General features: G+C 42.2%; 1 protein-coding gene across 10 annotated transcripts in view; it reads left to right on the top strand.

The window, feature by feature from the left end:
• The first annotated feature begins 1,338 nt into the window (after positions 1 to 1,338).
• The window catches only part of PROM1 (prominin 1), a 63,692-nt gene continuing 47,943 nt past the window's right edge, over positions 1,339 to 17,087 (top strand). For 3 of the 10 annotated variants that reach the window (XM_071556757.1, XM_071556758.1, XM_071556759.1), the window contains exons 1-2: positions 1,340 to 1,563; positions 6,656 to 7,059. In XM_071556757.1, coding sequence (XP_071412858.1) covers positions 6,840 to 7,059 — 220 coding nt within the window. In that variant the 5' untranslated portion in view covers positions 1,340 to 1,563; positions 6,656 to 6,839. Of the gene's footprint in view, positions 1,564 to 6,655; positions 7,060 to 17,087 lie in introns of all 10 variants that reach the window. The other 7 variants (XM_071556754.1, XM_071556760.1, XM_071556762.1 and 4 more) reach the window with 5 other exon arrangements.

Genomic DNA, 17,087 nt, shown 5'->3' on the forward strand with positions numbered 1-17,087 from the left:
GACAACCTGACTGATTCAACACATTAGTCCTTTGTCAGTGTGTTCTGTGTTTTCCCCAAGACCACTGACACTCTTTGACACATTGCTTAGGGTACATTATGACCACTATAACAAGAACTAGGACAAGAGCCTTTCTTGCAGCTCAGTGACACTCCATTTTGGGTTGTACCTTTATGTGTCCTCCTGCTGGACCTGTCCAGGATTAGGTCAGAATAATTGTTCTATGTGCAGCCAAAGTGGCAACTCGACCTTTGCCGTACATTGCTGGCAAATGCTCTGAGCTGAAATACAGGTAGACTTCAGCAACACCAAATACCACCTGTGGGGAAACTTCGATGTTTGGCCAAACCTGCATTAGCAATACAGACTGCTGCCACAGCTGTTGCTTTGATTTCTTTTTGCCTGCCAACAGGGAAACTAACTGCCTTCTCCATCAGTGTTTTATGGATTTCCAAGGACCCAGCACAGCCTTAGATGTCCAGCAAAAATTCTTGCTTTGCCTTGCAAAGCGTTTGTGATGCTGAATAATGGAGGGTCTAGGAAAAGAGGCAAGAGTCATGTTTGTATTTTAATATTGCAATAGGGGGAGGAAATACAAAAGCTCCAAATAAAAATTACAAAACGCTGAAGGAGGAACACACAGGAGCCTTTGACAGTGTATAATTACCATACTGCAACCTGTAGGAAAAACACTTCTCATTTCACCAATGAATCACTGGTCTTCAGGAACAAAACCCACTTATGAGCATGGGTAACAGCCCTAAAGGAAATGCTAAACCCATCGGAAACAAGGACGCCCCTCCAGAAGGGTAAAGCAAAATGTTTTTACAAAAGCTACTGGAATAAGTTATGCTTATGGGAAAAGCAAACCCGCCTGACCTCGAACTAATTTCCTGGAGAAATTGCCATGGGGAGAAGGTACGGCCACGCCTGGGGCGGCGCGGCGCGATGGATGCGCCTCGGCGGGATGGATGGATGCGCCCCGGCGGGATGGATGGATGCGCCTCGGCGGGATGGATGGATGCGCCCCGGCGGGATGGATGGATGGATGCGCCTCGGCGGAGCCCAGCCTTGGGTCCCGACATTGGCGGAGCACCTTCCCGGTCGGGAAGAGGCAGGAGCCGGCCGGGGATGCAACAGGTCGCCGATCACTGCGCGTTCCCACCCGCACGGGTGCGGGTTCAGCCCGACCCGCTCGGCCCATTAGAGAACACGCAGCACCACGAAACCTCTCCCAATCCCCAGCTCCCGCTCTCCCGGCGCGGCCCTCCGGGGTTAAACCCCTCACGCTCCTCCTCTTCCTTCCCCCTCCACCCCGGCCTGCCGGGGTGGTCCTGCAGCCCCGGTCCGGGGCAGAGCCCGCCCTCCATAATCCATGCGCGGGCGGCATCGCCGCCACGGCTGGCGCGGCGCTCTGAGGCGGAGCGGAGCGGAGCGGGCTGTGCCGGCCCTGCCCCGCCGCCTCCGGCGCGCTGTTCCCGCTCGGCCGGTGAGTCCGGGCCGGCAGTACGGGAGGATAGGTCCGGGGCAGCTCCGCCCGTGCCGGGGGAGCAGCGGGACGGGGTGAGTCTCCTCCGCCTTCTCCCGCTGCGGGCGGCAGAAGGTCCTGGGCGAGAGAGCGTGGCCCCTTCCCCGCGGGAGGAGAGGGTCGGCGGGCGGGGGACCGCGGTGGGAAGCCTGGTGATGGGGAGCGGGTGGCCGTCGAGGGAGCGGGGCTGCCCTCGGGGATGGGTTCTGTGGAGATCCCGGAGGGTTCAGCCGGGGATGCGGGAGCGACCTGTGGGAGCAGCAGCGGCAGGACGGAGGCGCCCGGGCTGAGGCGGGGGCAGCGGGGCGGCCGGGGGGTCGGGCGGTGCGGAGCGGGGCCGGGAGCGGGCTGGGTGGTTTGGCTCCCCGCGGGGAGGGGGCTGCGGCACGGCGGAGGGATGCGGCGGGTCCCCGGGCAGCCGGGGCGGCGGCGCTGCCAGGGCAGCCCGGTCCCTCCCTGCCGAGCCGCGAGTGGCTGCGGCGGCTGCGGAGGAGTCGGGGGGGCAGCCGAGGGCTGCCGGCCGCGGTACAGAGAGCAGCGGCGGGAGCTGGGCGGGAAGAGTCCCAGAGATCTCCGGGGAGAGGGGCGCCCCAACGCCGGGAGCAGGAGGGGGACGGCCGCCGAGGGCACCTGCCCGGGGCGTGGAGGGGGGAGACGGCGTTGGGCCTGAGCGGTCCCGGTGAGGCGGACGGGGACACTGTGCTGACCTCGAAATCTGCTTGTCAGGGGAGGACAGCGGGGAGGCGAACCCCAGCCAGCCGGGGCTCTGCGGTGGATGCGAGCCCCGCTGGTCCCCGCTCGGTACGGCCGCGCTGCGGCGGATGCTCCCGGGGCGGTGCTGCCCGTGGCTGCTCGCTGAGCACCTGGGCACATCGCGGCCGTTCACCTCGGCTGGACAAGCGTTTTTCGCGTCAGGGTGAGCTCTGCAGTGCGCTGGGGACCTTTTCCGAGGGCTGGGGAGAACGGGGAGATGTGGTCGTAAACAGAGGTTGTGTCTTCTGCACACATATGCAGAGGAGCAGCGAAAGAAACTACCACTTCGGCCGGTATTCCAGCAGGGGCAGAGCTGCGGTACCCGCGCTACTCTGCAGTTTGCAGATCAAAGACTAAGCAGCGTGTCAAAGCAAGAGGTCTCTACAGTTTTAGTAACTGGAGAGGGGATGAAGGAAAGACTTGGTCTCAGCTGCTGGTGGGAGTACATGGGATCTGTTGTGTCTTGGTATCTTGGTGTTGGGGCACACATGCAGCGCTCATCAGTTCACATTTGACAAAAGCTGCCTGTTTACAGACTGGACTTACTGTGTTTTAAAATCTTCCGTGTGATGCTGGGAAGTAGTCTCACAAGAAATGCTTTATGAATACTGAGTTAAATGCACCACTTAAAATCAACTTAAATATATTTGTTGAGTTAGTGAAAATGTACTTTAGATATTTAGGCAGTCAGCTAAAAATCACACCTGCTGATATTCGGAGGATTGTGTCTCACCTGGAATTTTTACAGATGTGCTTCTGTTTGCAAATGGCTGTGCCTTGTAAAACAGTAGGATTTTTTTCTGTTGCATTTTTCATTTATTTAGTTTGAAACTATTGAGAAGCTGCTCAAAGCAAACTGGATTCTGAATATCCAGCTTTCCGTCATTTGAGCACTTCCTCATTGTGAACATATGGTAAGCAAGTCAGGTGCATACTGAGGCTGCCTTGTGTGGAAGATGCTATTTGTGTAGTTTTTGTAAGTGCTGGCAGGCTTTATTCTGCAATAAGCCTGGTGTTTATTAGGTTTATTTGTTTTCCTACTCCTCTTATGGCAACAGGTTGTAATTTGGCTTGCTGTATTGGGTCTCTTGAATGGAAAGGTGGTGATGTGGGTTTAGTTTTTTTTCAATAGTACTTAGGAGTTTTAGTCTAGCTATGTGGTTTGTGCCTGATTTAATTAATTTCACTCTTCTAGTGGTTGCTGACATTGGTGCAATCTCATTCAATGGGATTATGGACTTGGATTTTCAAATGTGTAATTAAAAAATGTAACAGACGTACCCAGAATGTTTGCCTGGGCTTCCTGTGAGCATCTTCCACCATCCTGCCCCGTCCTGGTTCACTGCCAGCAGGATCCCCCATGGAGCTTTAGCAATCTAGCCCCTGGTTGATTGAATTTCAGTTCATGGGGTTAATCATTGTTGCCTCACTCATGGATTTCAGTGTTAAACAGAAGGAGGCCAGTCCCATTGAAACAAAGCACTGGACATCATGTTGCCTTTGAGCTCAGTTATTTTGAGTTTATGGATAATGGAAGTTGCTGAACTAATGCATGTCACTCTGTCTCTCCCTCTGTTAAACTTACGGTGGAGGTGCTGAAGCTTAACTGGTTTTGGAAAATACTATGATATTTTTAGTAACAGACAGGATATATCTGAGATATGATAATACTGCTGCATATTTGGGTGATGGTGTTCTCAACAGACAGTGTTTAAAACCCCAGGAATTATGCTTAGTGACTCTCTTGTGTAGAATAGCAGTGTCAAACACAGAATAAAATGCCAAAACTCGAGTCTTTTAAAGATGGGCACTTGCAAAGCACACAGAAAATAAAAAAGATTTTCATTATTATATATCTTGTTTAAGTACTTGTGGTTTTGGTTTTTCATTTTATTGAAACATAGCAATGGCATTGGTAGCTTATTTGATAATTAGGGTAAGCATTTCAAAGTTTCACACAGCTTCTTTTCATTCACTGTTTACTTGAACTTGGGGAGAGTTGTGCTGGCAGTTCCTGTAGCTCACAGACTGCAGTGATGCCACACTGTGTCTGAGGAAATGAGATGGCCACATGCTGCAATGAAGATTAGCATAAACTGCTATTCAGTTCTCTTTATATATGTCACTCCTGTGTATGTGATTCTTGCAGTTCTCACAACTATACATTTCATGGATAGATTTTTCCTCTTTAATGCTGTTTATCTAGCATATTTAACTACTAATATGCTCCCAGCTAAGTTTCTTTTAGATATCAAGAAAAGGATAACTGCTGGGAGCTTGTTACATCTGAGTTATTTTTAGGTAGGTTGAATACATATGGAATGCTCAGAGATATCCTGAGGTATAAGTTTAATAGTGTTTCTCAAAGTTCCTGATCATTATGAATACAACTGAGAATATATTAGTGTTTTATGTAGTGTCGAGAAGAACTGGTGTCAGCCTGGAGGAATTGCCCAGTAAGATTATCTATACTATGTTTACTGTGACATATTTGGCAGCAAAGGGAGAGGAAGAGAGTATGATCAGAATTCCGCAGATTCTTTGATTTACAAAAAACTCACCTGAATTTAAAGAACTTGACTGAAAATTATATGGAGTTGGAGACTTTAGTTGTGTCCTTGAAATTGAAAGCTTACGTGTCTGCACTTAGCAGGATATCGTTAGTATTTGCAGTATGGGGAGTGTCCTTGTCTTAAAACTGCCCACTTTGTCTTGGTTAATACATGACTTCACATTTGTGTAGTGGTTGTTTTCTGGTGTTTGGAGGACATTTTGGCAGTGCTTTCTTTGCCTGTTTGTGCAATTAACTTGTCTTTAGTCAAAAGTCTAACAAAAAACCCCAAAACTTGTGTGTACTTTCTCTTCTACTCTAAAATAGCAGAACTCACTACAGAGAACATGCTCTGTCTTTCTAGCCTTGCCTTAAGACAGCATTTAGAGAAGTCATGTTCTCAGTTTCATCTTTGACAAACAGACCTAACATTTCCTTGAAATGCTTGCCTTTGCATCTGTTTCCTTAACTCTTGAAATCAAACTTCATCTACCATGTGTGAGCTTTTTCTCCTGACTCATGGAAGTGTTGCAACTGTACTTTAGAAACCTCCAGAAAACTAAACCTGACCTAGAAAAATTGTTCAAACCTCTTTTTAAAAACCCAAGTTGAATGGTAGTATATCAATCTTACTCTAAATTCTTCCAGCTTCAGCACCTCTTGGACTGGAAATACATTGGAAGTAGAGGTGTTGGTGTAGGATTGGACTGATTGAAGCCCTGAGGTTGTTTTGCTGTGATTCTTGCAGGTGAATGGTCTGAACACCAAGCCTTTCCATTGGGTAGTGCTGCTGCAAAAGCAGCAGAGGCCCAGCTGTGCTCACGGAAGGCAGTCCTGTGCTGGGTGCTCCCCATCTGGAAGCTTGTCCTGAACAGTGTGTTCTCAGGTGGCCCCAGCAGTTGCACTGTGGTGGATCACCAGCGGTTTTTCTGTTGCCTTTTATTTGGTTGGTTTTGGTCTGTTTCCTCAGAGGCTGCTGTTGCCCACACTAAAGCAGAGTCTTACCTAGTTCCACATAGATCAAGATGTGGTCACCGGTTTTGTTGGAAACCCAGGGGTACTTCTGTTTACATTTTTTAAGTAGTGGTGGATGAAGCTGCTGTGATTTTGTAGATTCAAAATGTTCTTGAACTTGTATAACCACTGGAAGTTATGTTAGTGACACTCATCTTTAGCAGGCTGTGAATAAAAACTGTGGAGTTGACTTCTCCAGTTCCTAGGCAGAGCCTTGAGATAGCTGGAAATAATAGAAAGTAATTGCTGACACCCATTGTCATCTGTCAGGAGGGTGAAGTTTTGTTGATTTTTTTTGTTTGTTTGTTTTGGTAACTTTTTAATGTTGAATGTTTTTCTTCCTTAGTCTTGGAAGACAGGAGTATCTGGCAGTGAAGGTTTTACTCAAAGGTTTAGATTAAATAAACTACGGGATATGACTTGTATTAATTTTCATCAGCTACAGAAGCATCAGGTGGCTGATTAAATGCATTGTGTAACTGTTGTGACACGACATATTGTACTTAGTCAGAAGCACAATTCATACACTGTTCCTTTGGTTTTGTTTCCCTTGGAACTGTACCAATACTCTGCTTTGTTTTTGAAAACTCACTGACCTGGAACTATGCATAATTGTTTTTTCCACCTCTTTCAAGTACAGTGTATGTAGTATACCATATTATTCACAAACCTCAATGTTCTTCTCTTTTTTTATCCTATCTGGCTCACTTTTACAACTATTGATATGTTCAATTTCCACAGCAGGTTGCAGGTTATCTTGCACTTCCCTATTTGCTTGCATACATCTTAATGAGCTCTTTCTTTTGCAGAGATGGTGTGCTGAGTCATTTCCACGAGAGGCTGCTGTACCACTCTGAAGTAAGAATACATTAAAGAATTGAAGGTGTGAGAGTGCACCAGCGTTCTCCTGACTAAAAAGCTACTCCCCAACTGAATGTATTGGACTTGGTTGGACAAATATCTCTACCTCCATTTTTATGAATACTGCTAGCGATGGCTGTGGAACTCTGTTTGCTGCTGCTGCTGTTTTGTGGAAGTACTATGTCAGAGGTACAGCCTATATACAAACCACCTCCCGGGACTTTGGATTTTGGATTTGTACCTTCCAAGACGTATGATACAGGTGCATACCATGAACCTGGGGCAATAGGAATTTTGTTTAAAATAGTACATGCATTCCTGTACTTAGTGCAGCCAAATTCTTTTCCTCAAGGTAAGCAGATAAACTATTTTTTTTAAAAGTACAAACTTGTTGTTGATGCATTCACCCTATTGTAGATACCAAGGTCATAGTCAGGAAGTAAATTATGTGAAGGGCTTTGGAAGTGTCATGACCTGGAAATCTGTGCAGTTCTTTATAAAAGAATATTTTTCTGCTAAGTGTAGCAGGGAGGAGGTTGTTAATGAAAATGAAATGTTGGTGAAATTTCACAGATCTTTGCTTACATATCTCAAAGCTGTCACTGATGCATTTGAGCCTTTTTTTCTTAACTGAAATAGCATGAGATAGGAATAGAGGATAAACTGCTTTGTATTTGATATTAAATCCATAAAAGATAGCTCTCTGAGATTTGCATGTTATAATAAACAGTCAGGTGGTTTATAAGATTAAAAGATTTAGCACAGGAAATGACAAGTTCAAAATAAATTTCATTTGTTTCCAAATCTGTGCATCCATGGTCAAGTTTTACAAAAGGGTGGTTCTATTACACAGCTTCTTGTTCCTTTGAAAGCTGTCAAGTTAAGACTTGAAACTGCATTTGTTTTGTTGAGTTTTTGTTTTTCCATTCATTTCCTACTAAATTGTCCCTTCTAAAGGAAAAGTTAAGATATTGGAGAAGTGTGTGTTTATTGAGATTGCATTGATTAAAAGGTGCTTTTGGAAATGCAGGGTGTTTGTGAATGATGTGGTAGTTTATCAACTTCAACAAGCTTTTTGTTTCATTTAGCTCTTAACAATACTAATGTGTTTGTATAATATTGGCATTTAAAATTATATTGAGGTGAACCTTTAATAAAATCTAAGAATGGCTTTGGTTTGTAACTCCTTTTGGTGGTTTAGCTGTGACTATGTATAAAAGGTGTTTATATTATTTTCTGGTAGAGCTTTCAATTTATACATTAAAACTTTTAGTAATTTAAAGTCTAAAATAAATTCTTCAGTCAAATGGTTACATTCATGTATGATGTCTGGGAACTGCTGTTTGCTTTGTATTTTGGATGTTTCTTCATGCAGCTCTGTCATAGCTGTGGCCGAATGAGCTCAAATGAAATTGAATGAATGTCTTCTATTTACACAAGTGTTCAGAGTCCCCAGGGGCTCACAGAAGAGTAGTATCCTGGCCTGTTTCCTGCAGGATCTGTCTTTTGAGCAGGTCTTACACAGGGTGTAATGAGGACAATTGCATGAAGGTGACAGTAATGTCACCTTTTTGAGGAACCGTTTCCAGATACCCCTGCTTCTTTTGCTTCATCCCTTCTATGATTTGCCTCTCTGTGAGACGTGATATGTGAGGATTGCCATCTGCATTCAGCTCTTGAAACAGGCCTTCATTCTGTCTAAAGCCCTCCTTGAATATTTTGTTCTCTAGGATTGTGGAAACTTGATTTCAGTGAGATGTTTACTGTGGGTTTATGTTATCAGCAATTTGGTGTATAATCTTGTATGTCAAAATTTATATCATGTGTCCTAAGCATATGAATAATTAGTGAGTGTAGAATTTGTGATCAAGGTTATTGTTCTGTGGGACTGATTGTAGTAAGTTCTACATCATGTAGGTGTTGTGAACTCCAACATTAAAGAGAAGGAGACATCTGGAAGTAAATAATTTGTTCTTAACTTGTCAGCTTTGAACATCTCATACCTCTCTTTCCTGCCTTGAAGATACTTTTTGCCACATCAGTTATTTTCAGAAGTTTAGCTTTCGTTATTTGCATTATGTGAAGTTCTGTTCTGATGCCCCCACATCCTTCACTGCAAAACACAGATTTGACGGATCATGTCAGTTTGAGTCATACCATTTAATTGGCTAATCCCCATAATCGCTTTTGCCATATGCTGTTCTATTTTCACATTCAATGTATTCATGGTGTAGTTACATATTTGAAATGCTTCTTTTAAAAAAAAGAAAAAATTCCAACTTTAGAAATAGAGTTAATTCTGATTGAGAGATGAAAATAAACATACTGACAAATGGGCACAAGAAATCCTTTTGATGTTTCTAGTTCAAAACTTTGTGAATTCTGCTTGGACTGGTGCTCCAAGTTGATGCCCCAGTGTGTTGCATATAACCATGAAATGGAGAAGTATGATTTGTGTGCAAGACTTGGCATCAGTCACTTCAGAACTTTGATCTTAGTACTCTTTTTTCCTAATACTTGGAAGTACTTTAGTTTTCCAATCTTCTATTAGTACTCTTAGCTGGGAGGAAGAGGTAGGATTATCTATAGAATATCTAACTGCATGTAGATACCCCTGCCTTTGCAAGTCATCTCTGTGCTTGCGATAGTCCTCCAATGAAGCTGAATGTGTAACAGTATAACATTGATACTCCTTCACTCCCAAGTATGCCTTGTAGGAAGAAGGCTAGTATGAGCTTTGAATTGTTACGATAAAACAAAATAGGAAGTTCATAAGTCTTCAGGAAATGTTGTTCCTAAAGTAATTGCATGTTGCTAAGCCTTAGCAGTTATTTAAATGTTCATAGAAGAAAATACAAGTTACTTAACAGTTTAGATGACATATAAGTTTCTTAACAATTGGTAGGGATTCCTTCATTTAAAGAAAAAAAAGATCAAGAAATATTTTGTAAGGTGGGTTTAGTTAAAACTACATAATTATTTATTCACTTCTAAATTTGTTCATGCCATCCAGCTTGTGGAAATACAACTTTAAGTTTAGATTTAATAGGTAAGTTATTAGTCAGATTAAGTATAGTTCTCATGTAAAGTACAGTAACAGAACCAGGGCAAGAAACTGTTTTTTTTAAATTGCTGAATCTTTAAGACCAGCACTTTGCTTTTTGGATAGGGCAAGAAACCAGCTCAGAAATGAACTAAGATATCTGATTGCAGTGCTTCAGTGGGCGTAAATAGATTCTGCTTTCAACTGCACCAGTCAAATGCTTTTGTACTCATTACTGCATGATGTACCTGCTGTAAATGGAAGTGCTTTTACTCAGGTGTGATCTGTTATGCATGGAAGCAGCTTCCACTTTGAGCTGCTACACTGGAGTGGAAAAGACTTTTTGATCACTAGTTTGCTACCTGAGGCTCAGTAGATCACTTTAATCTTGGTGTGCCTCTGTTTCTCCATTTATGAAATGGAAATGATGGCATTCCTTTTGCTGAGGACCGTGTGGGATAGAGCATTGTTATTCTTTCTTTTTAATGGCAAGAAAATAGCACTTAAAATAAATAGAATCACAGAATATTCTAAGTTGGAAGGGACCTGCAAGAGTCATCAAATCCAGTTCTTAACTGAGTGGCCCATATGGGGTTGAAACCCATGACCTTGGTGTAACTAGCATCATGATCTAAGCAACTGAGCTAATCTCAGGGTAATACAGATGATAATGGGAAAACTGCAAGTTGCTTCTCTCAGAAATAGGACATCTAACAATATGAATTGCCAGTTTTTCTCTTAGAAATTGTCATAAACTGAAGCATTAATTTATTAATGAAGTTGTCAGTTCATGGTTGTGAGATGGTGCATGTCACGTGTTGTGTTGGATACATTCAGATGTGAATGTGGTGCAGACAAGGCATGGTCAGTATGATCCTGTGGCTGCTGTGAATTACCTTAGTTTTGTCTTTGTTCCCATAGAAGCAGTTATGAGTTGCAGTAAGACAATGTTAATACGAGATTCCACTTCCCAGTAGGATGTGCACAACAAAACTTTGGCTTCACAACTTGTGTTTTGTAACAAAAATGTGAAGAGTTCACAGAGGAAAAAAGCTGGGAATAAAGCTCCTCCTCCTATTTTTAGGTAAAGTAAGACCAAAACTAATAGGCCTGTTTACCTTACCTTGCTGTACCTGAACGTACTGCAGGCCAGCTCTACCAGTCAAATTACAGATGCTTTGCTCCAGCATCTGTATTTTATTTGAGATAACCCTGTTTCTGCTGAAGCAGAAGTAAAACTTTAGCATAAAAATCAACTGTAGAATGCAGGTATTTCCTGGGCAAAAGACAGTAAGAAGAGTTAAATGTACTATTTGCCTGTTGAGAACATTAACAAGCTGGTTATTAAACCTGGACTACACCTCTCAATTCTTTATGTTTGTGAAATCTTGGTTCTTGAACAGTTTGAGAATAAGAGTGAGGATCAGAACTTGAGTATTTCAATGAAATGTCCTATCTCTAACCCTTTTTGGTCTTTCCTTCTCATTTGGTCGCCCTTAAAGCCACTGCAGGTTGTGAAATTCAGCAAGTTAGTCTTGTGTTATCTCTGTGATTAGTATCTCACATGAGTGTAGTCAGCAATTAAAGCATTTTAGTATATTTCAAAGAAGAAACATATAACTTGATGTGAAAATAAACTGTATCTGTAGCAAACACAGCTGTAATAAAAAATCATGTGCAAAACCTTGTTGTTGTGAGTGGGTTTGATGAGCTTCTAGGATAGTGGCTTTTTAAATCTATTGGCTGTGAGGTTCTAAAGCAAGTAATCAAAACACTGTATCACGCCCTCTTAGACTCAGTAAGCCAGAATTATTTTTTTGTGTGTGTGGGTAAAACTAGTTTCTTTGCCTTTTGTAACTGTTTAATTCTTGGTTGCCTGTTTCTACTTCAGTTTTGCTTCCTATTAGTAATAAATCTTGCACAACTCCCCTACAAAAAAGAAGAAAAAAAAAAGGAAAAAACCCCCAAACCTGTGTCTGGATGTTGGCTCTAACATCAGTCATGCGCAGCCCTTTTGTTTTTAAACTGGAGATTTTCCCAGGAGCGCTAGGCATGTCCTCACAAAGAGAACTGTGCTTTGGCTCTGCAGGTGCTACAGTCCAGCACCCTAAGATTTTGCTCAGGTACCCACAGCCGTTATCACATTGTATAAAAACTTAAATTAGACTATCCTTTTCCAGGTGTGGGAAGTCTCAGTTTTAGTTTGGGTGTGAAACTGCACTGATGTGATGGGCTGTTTTTTTTGAGCTAGTGCTTGATAGCTGCCCTCCCTGTGCATGTGGGTTGGCTTTCCTAAAGCTTGCATCCTGGAGCTTGCTTGGGAGCACAGGTGGAACTGCTGGTGCAGGAACTGAGAAGAGGTGAAGAGCAAGATCTGCCCTTTAGTAATTTAACTGTTAGATTGGCTACATTCTGTTGTGAAATGACAATTTCAGTAAGCTGTAGAGTTGATGCCTTCACCACATCCCTCTAGCTATTTTTTCCATCGCTGTGAGTAGAGCTGTGATGTGAATTTAGGATAGTAGCTGAAGTGTGTGTATCAAAAATGCAGGTTCCAGTGACAGGTGTTATAACAGCAAAGAGTGGTGGTGTAATTTGTTTGGAACTTAGAGTGGGTAAGAACTTGCAGTGCTCCTTTATTTGGTAATATGGTGTATGCATTGAAAGCAATTTCTTGTATGTAATATTGGAAATATTAGGGAAGAAGAAGCAGTAGGAATATACAAGATAAATTAGCCTCTTCTTTTCTCTGCCCACTTGTATACATTAAGGAAGTAGTGCTTAAAAAAATCATTGCTCATTTCATACTGGGAAGTTAAAGAGATGCTCTACTTAATGACATACCCATGTGAGCAACATGGGACATATTGGGTTAGGGTTAGGGTTAGAGTTAGGGTTAGGGAACATTTAGGAAGCAGATTTAATGCTGGTGTTTTAATTTTCTGAGACATCAGAAGATAATTCCTTTTTCCCTGAACTATTTCAGACTGCAGACTGTTTAACAGATTGCATGTCAAAAGGATTTTTTTGCAGACAGGGAGGAGTCAGAGGCTTTAGGGAGGGGAGGCTTATATAGATTATCTACCAGAGGCTACCACAGAAAACTACAGTTGAAGACATTAATATTTCACTGATGTTGTTTTGGCCACTTCTTTTGGATTATGTAGACAAGGAGTCTCTTTTGCAGACAGGTATTATGTGGAAAATATGGGAGTAATTTTTTAATCAGAGTAGTATAGCTGATTGTCTGAAAATCTTGCTCTAACGCACATCCGGAATCCTTTCTCTGCAGTAGACTCAGTGCTTGCCATCATCTGGTTTAGTACTTGCTACCAGCAGAGCCTTAGAGAAAAAACATGCTTTTTGACAGCAATTGGACAATGACAATTCAACTTTATAATTTCAATGCTATTGGAAGGGAGAAACTAAGGAAAATGAACCACAGGTAGAGTTTGAAGGTTACTTTCTGTGAAGAGGGTACTCAGATGTGATATTACTACAGATGGCTGTGGTAATAGCTGGAAGGTACCTCAAACACCAATGCCTCTAGAATGGAGTCTAGATAATGATCATAAATCAAGTGGGCTCACAGTTGTGCAGTATTAAGACACTGCTCGTATTTCCCAAGTTTAAACTGCCTTCTCTCCCTTCCAAAATAGACAACTACGTCATTTCTGTCTGTTGGGAACATCTCTGGCAAGTGGGTTGGGCGTTTCCTGGGTGAGATGCTGAATTGACTCAGGAAACCTGTTGGTCGTTACAGCATTGTCAGTGCTAGACCAGTTCTTGAGACTATCCCAGCCCTGTTCTGTTTGTCTGTGGACATTAATGGGAGACAGAAGGTAGAACCACAGAGCTGATTGGCAGCATTTCTTGCTTCAGTGCCCAGGGGCTAAGTTCTAGACACAGCTAAGTACAAGGATGCTGATTACAAGGAAGGGAGAAGGTAGGGTGTGAGGTACAGAATGGTATTGTGACGTGTCTGTTTATCATTCAAGGTAAAAAGACTTCCTTGATAGGATTTGAATATTTTTAAAGAAACAAGCAAAGGTACCATGTCCTAGAAATGCATATATTTAGCTAATTAGTAGTATGTGTGGTGAGTACATTGGGACTAGGATTGGTAGTGTTAGCTATGTTTAATGTCACATGGTTTCTTTGTAGTAGAAATTAGAGTAAAACACTGAATTCAGCTCTGTGTGCATTCATTTTTCTTAATCTAAAAGGTTGCCTATCTGATTTAGTATCTCAAAGAGGTAACCACCTTGGGCATCAACTTGGTCAAAGCCTAAGTTTTGCATTTCAGATGCCAGGGCACAATTGCAGTCAGTACACCATGTGAAGAAGGCAGTTCTAACAGGAAATCTAAACCACTACAAGCATGGTAGCTTGTTTGAGACTTCCAGAGCATACCTACAGCATCTTTTATGGTGAGAAGTGGGACAGAACAGGTTTTGAGTCAGCCACATTTTCTGGTAATATGTACCATGCAGGAACCTTTTCGAAAAGAGGTTTCTGCGACTGCAGAAATCTTACGGATTTTCAGGGCACTTGACTGAGGCTTTGTGATTTTCCCAGCTTAACAGTGACTGGTACTTTGCTGTCACTTCTGCCCCTTCATTTAATTTTTACAGGCTTAGCTATTCATGTAGTGCTGAACCTCATTCTCATTTTTAACTTGTAGTTCATGAAACTGATGAGGAGAGAGAGGGGAGGCAATGTCACTGAACTTATTAGAATACTGCTTTCACAAGCCTCTAAGGAGCCTCTCAGTTCCTTCATCATCTTGGCTATTATGAAGCATTTTGTGTTAGTCATGGGAGATACTGTACAGATCCTGCCTGTTGCTGGAAAAGCAGTAATTTGACTCTTTTCTTTGTTATACATGATCATAATAAGATAGCATTAGCCTAGCCCTCTTATTTTTGTCTGATAATTTGCTTCGGTTCACAGAGTGACAAACTCCTAAATCTTGTTCAGTGAGGCCATTTTCTTGAATGATTTCAGCTGAAGTAAGAGGATTTCATAGATCTTTGCAACAACTTTTTCCACAGTCATATTCAGTGTTTAATTACATTGAAAATTATGACAATTAGAATTTTTTCCTCTCCCTTTTTCTTACTATTGTTTTTGCTTCTCAAGATAGACTGTGTAACTTTAGATCTTAACCAAGGTGATGCTTTTTTCTGAGTGAATATGGTCTATTCAAAAGTTGCTGGAGCAAAATAAATGTATAAGTATTAATTTTAGTGGGTTTTGTCATTGTTTTAACAAGATTACTTTTTTCTATGTAGGTATTAAAACTTTTAACTATGCTTCTTCCTTTTTTCACTAGTGAGTTCTCATCTTCATGTTAGAAGGAAAACCAGATGCTATGAATGCCAGCTGACTAATCAGTATATCCATCTTAGTGTAAGCCTGCCAGTTACAAAACCAAACTGAAACAAACCTGCTTGATACCTTTTTCAATAAGCAGGTAGATTTCTTATCTAAAAACACTTCTGTGATTAAATTATGACCTGCACTGCATCCTAACATAGTCAAGATCTTTTTTTTTCTCTGAAAATATCCCAAATTATTTTCTTTTTATGGACACTGAACAGGGATTAAAGTTGTGAATTCTTGCTACTATTTCATATTGCTTTGGCTGTTTAACTTGGCCGAAAGATGCCAGGCTGTACTTGTACAGAACAAATCCAAACTTCAAGCCTAATTAACTTTCTTCAGAGTAGCAACCTTTATTTTTGCTTTGATTTTTTGAGTGAAATAATGATCTCCATAGTACTTTGAACCAATATGCATGCCCCAGTTGTCAAACACGTGGAAAATTGTGGCCCTTGAAAAAATGGGGAAGCAGAGAAAGGGAATTCCAGGGAATCTCAGGGAAGCTGCCAGAATTCCAGCCACTGAGGTAATCTGGTCAGCAGGGCTCCAGCGTGTCGTTCCCAATTAATGATCTGTGTTCATATTTCCAATAATCCAAGTTACTCAAGAGAGGATTTCTGTGCTTTCCTCAGTTTACAACTCCAGAGGGGAGGGAGGAAGAGGAAAAATGCTGTTGTTCATACAGACTAAATACTTATTACTTTGATCAGTTACAAGTCCAATGTGTCTGCACAACCCACTCTATCAAGAAGTTGCTCGGCCTGTGCAGTGTGCTAAAACAGACAAGCATGTACACTGCACCAAGTTAAATCTTTGCCCATAATCTGTTGCAAATCCTTACCAGATGGTGGCCTAGGGAGAACTTTACGTAGCTACTGCAAACTAAGCAAGTGGCAAAAAATAGCTGTTGCGGCACAAACAATGTGCTACAGAAGTTTTGTTGCCTTCAGAAAATGAGAGAATGCCGTTTCTGTGTGAAATACTTCTTCAAAGCTTTCTGCTTCACTTCGTGTGTGTGTGATGCATGCAAATTTATTGCAGCCGCTCAAGTAACGATTTTTCTAAAGACTTCTCTTTTTTTGTCTTTTTTCCAAAGCTTCAGCAAGAACAGAACTTACTTTGTAGCAAAGAACAACTAGAAAGCCCCTCCTAAGGTTATTTTCAAAGGAGAAATTTTGCATTCTATGTGTCCTGTAACAGTCAGTATTGTGGCTATTTCCTTTTTCTTCAAACCTTTTCCTTGGCCAGGCTCTTTAACGTTGTCTGGGCATGTCAATGAAAAGCAGAATGTGCCTAAAGAGAAAATGTGATGGCATTAAAAGAATAACCTCAAGTTTGGGGCAGTTCTAAGATGTGAGGATTTCCTGTGAAAGACTAAATTACCTGTTTGATCTTCCTGACTGATAACTTCCATTTTTGGGAAATTGGGAAACTTTTTTGTGTGCATGAACAAAGTTCATTGACTGTTACTATTATCTGATCCACTGCTATGTAATTTCTTCATTGGAGCAATGTTGTTTTCTGTCTGGGAGGGTGCTTAGGGGGTCTCCTTAATTTCACATTCTGGTTTCCTCAGCAGCTGTTGATGTCATGCAATTTCTTGTCTTCAGCAGTTTCACCATACTAGTCCTACCTGTGCTCAGGCTAAGGCTCTCCCTGCTAAGGCCTTTCCTGCAGTTTCAGTCCTGCTCATACCTGCTCATCTCTTCATTCCCGAGTTCATATTGCAGCTCTAACCCCTACCCTCACATTGCCCTGCACTGTATGTAGCAGAAGCTAAGACACATTTCTAGGTGGTCTGATAGCTTGTCCTTTCAATTATGAATAAGGCAGCATATGCTTCACAAGTGTGCCAGGACCTTAAAGATGCATTTACTGTGTTTTTGCTTGTGTCATACTGCGTGTTCTAGAGTATTATGACAGCCAGAGTACTGCAGCATAACAACATGTAA

The sequence above is a fragment of the Pithys albifrons genome, chromosome 5 (assembly GCF_047495875.1).
Source record: "Pithys albifrons albifrons isolate INPA30051 chromosome 5, PitAlb_v1, whole genome shotgun sequence".
NCBI classification, from domain to species: Eukaryota; Metazoa; Chordata; class Aves; order Passeriformes; family Thamnophilidae; genus Pithys; species Pithys albifrons.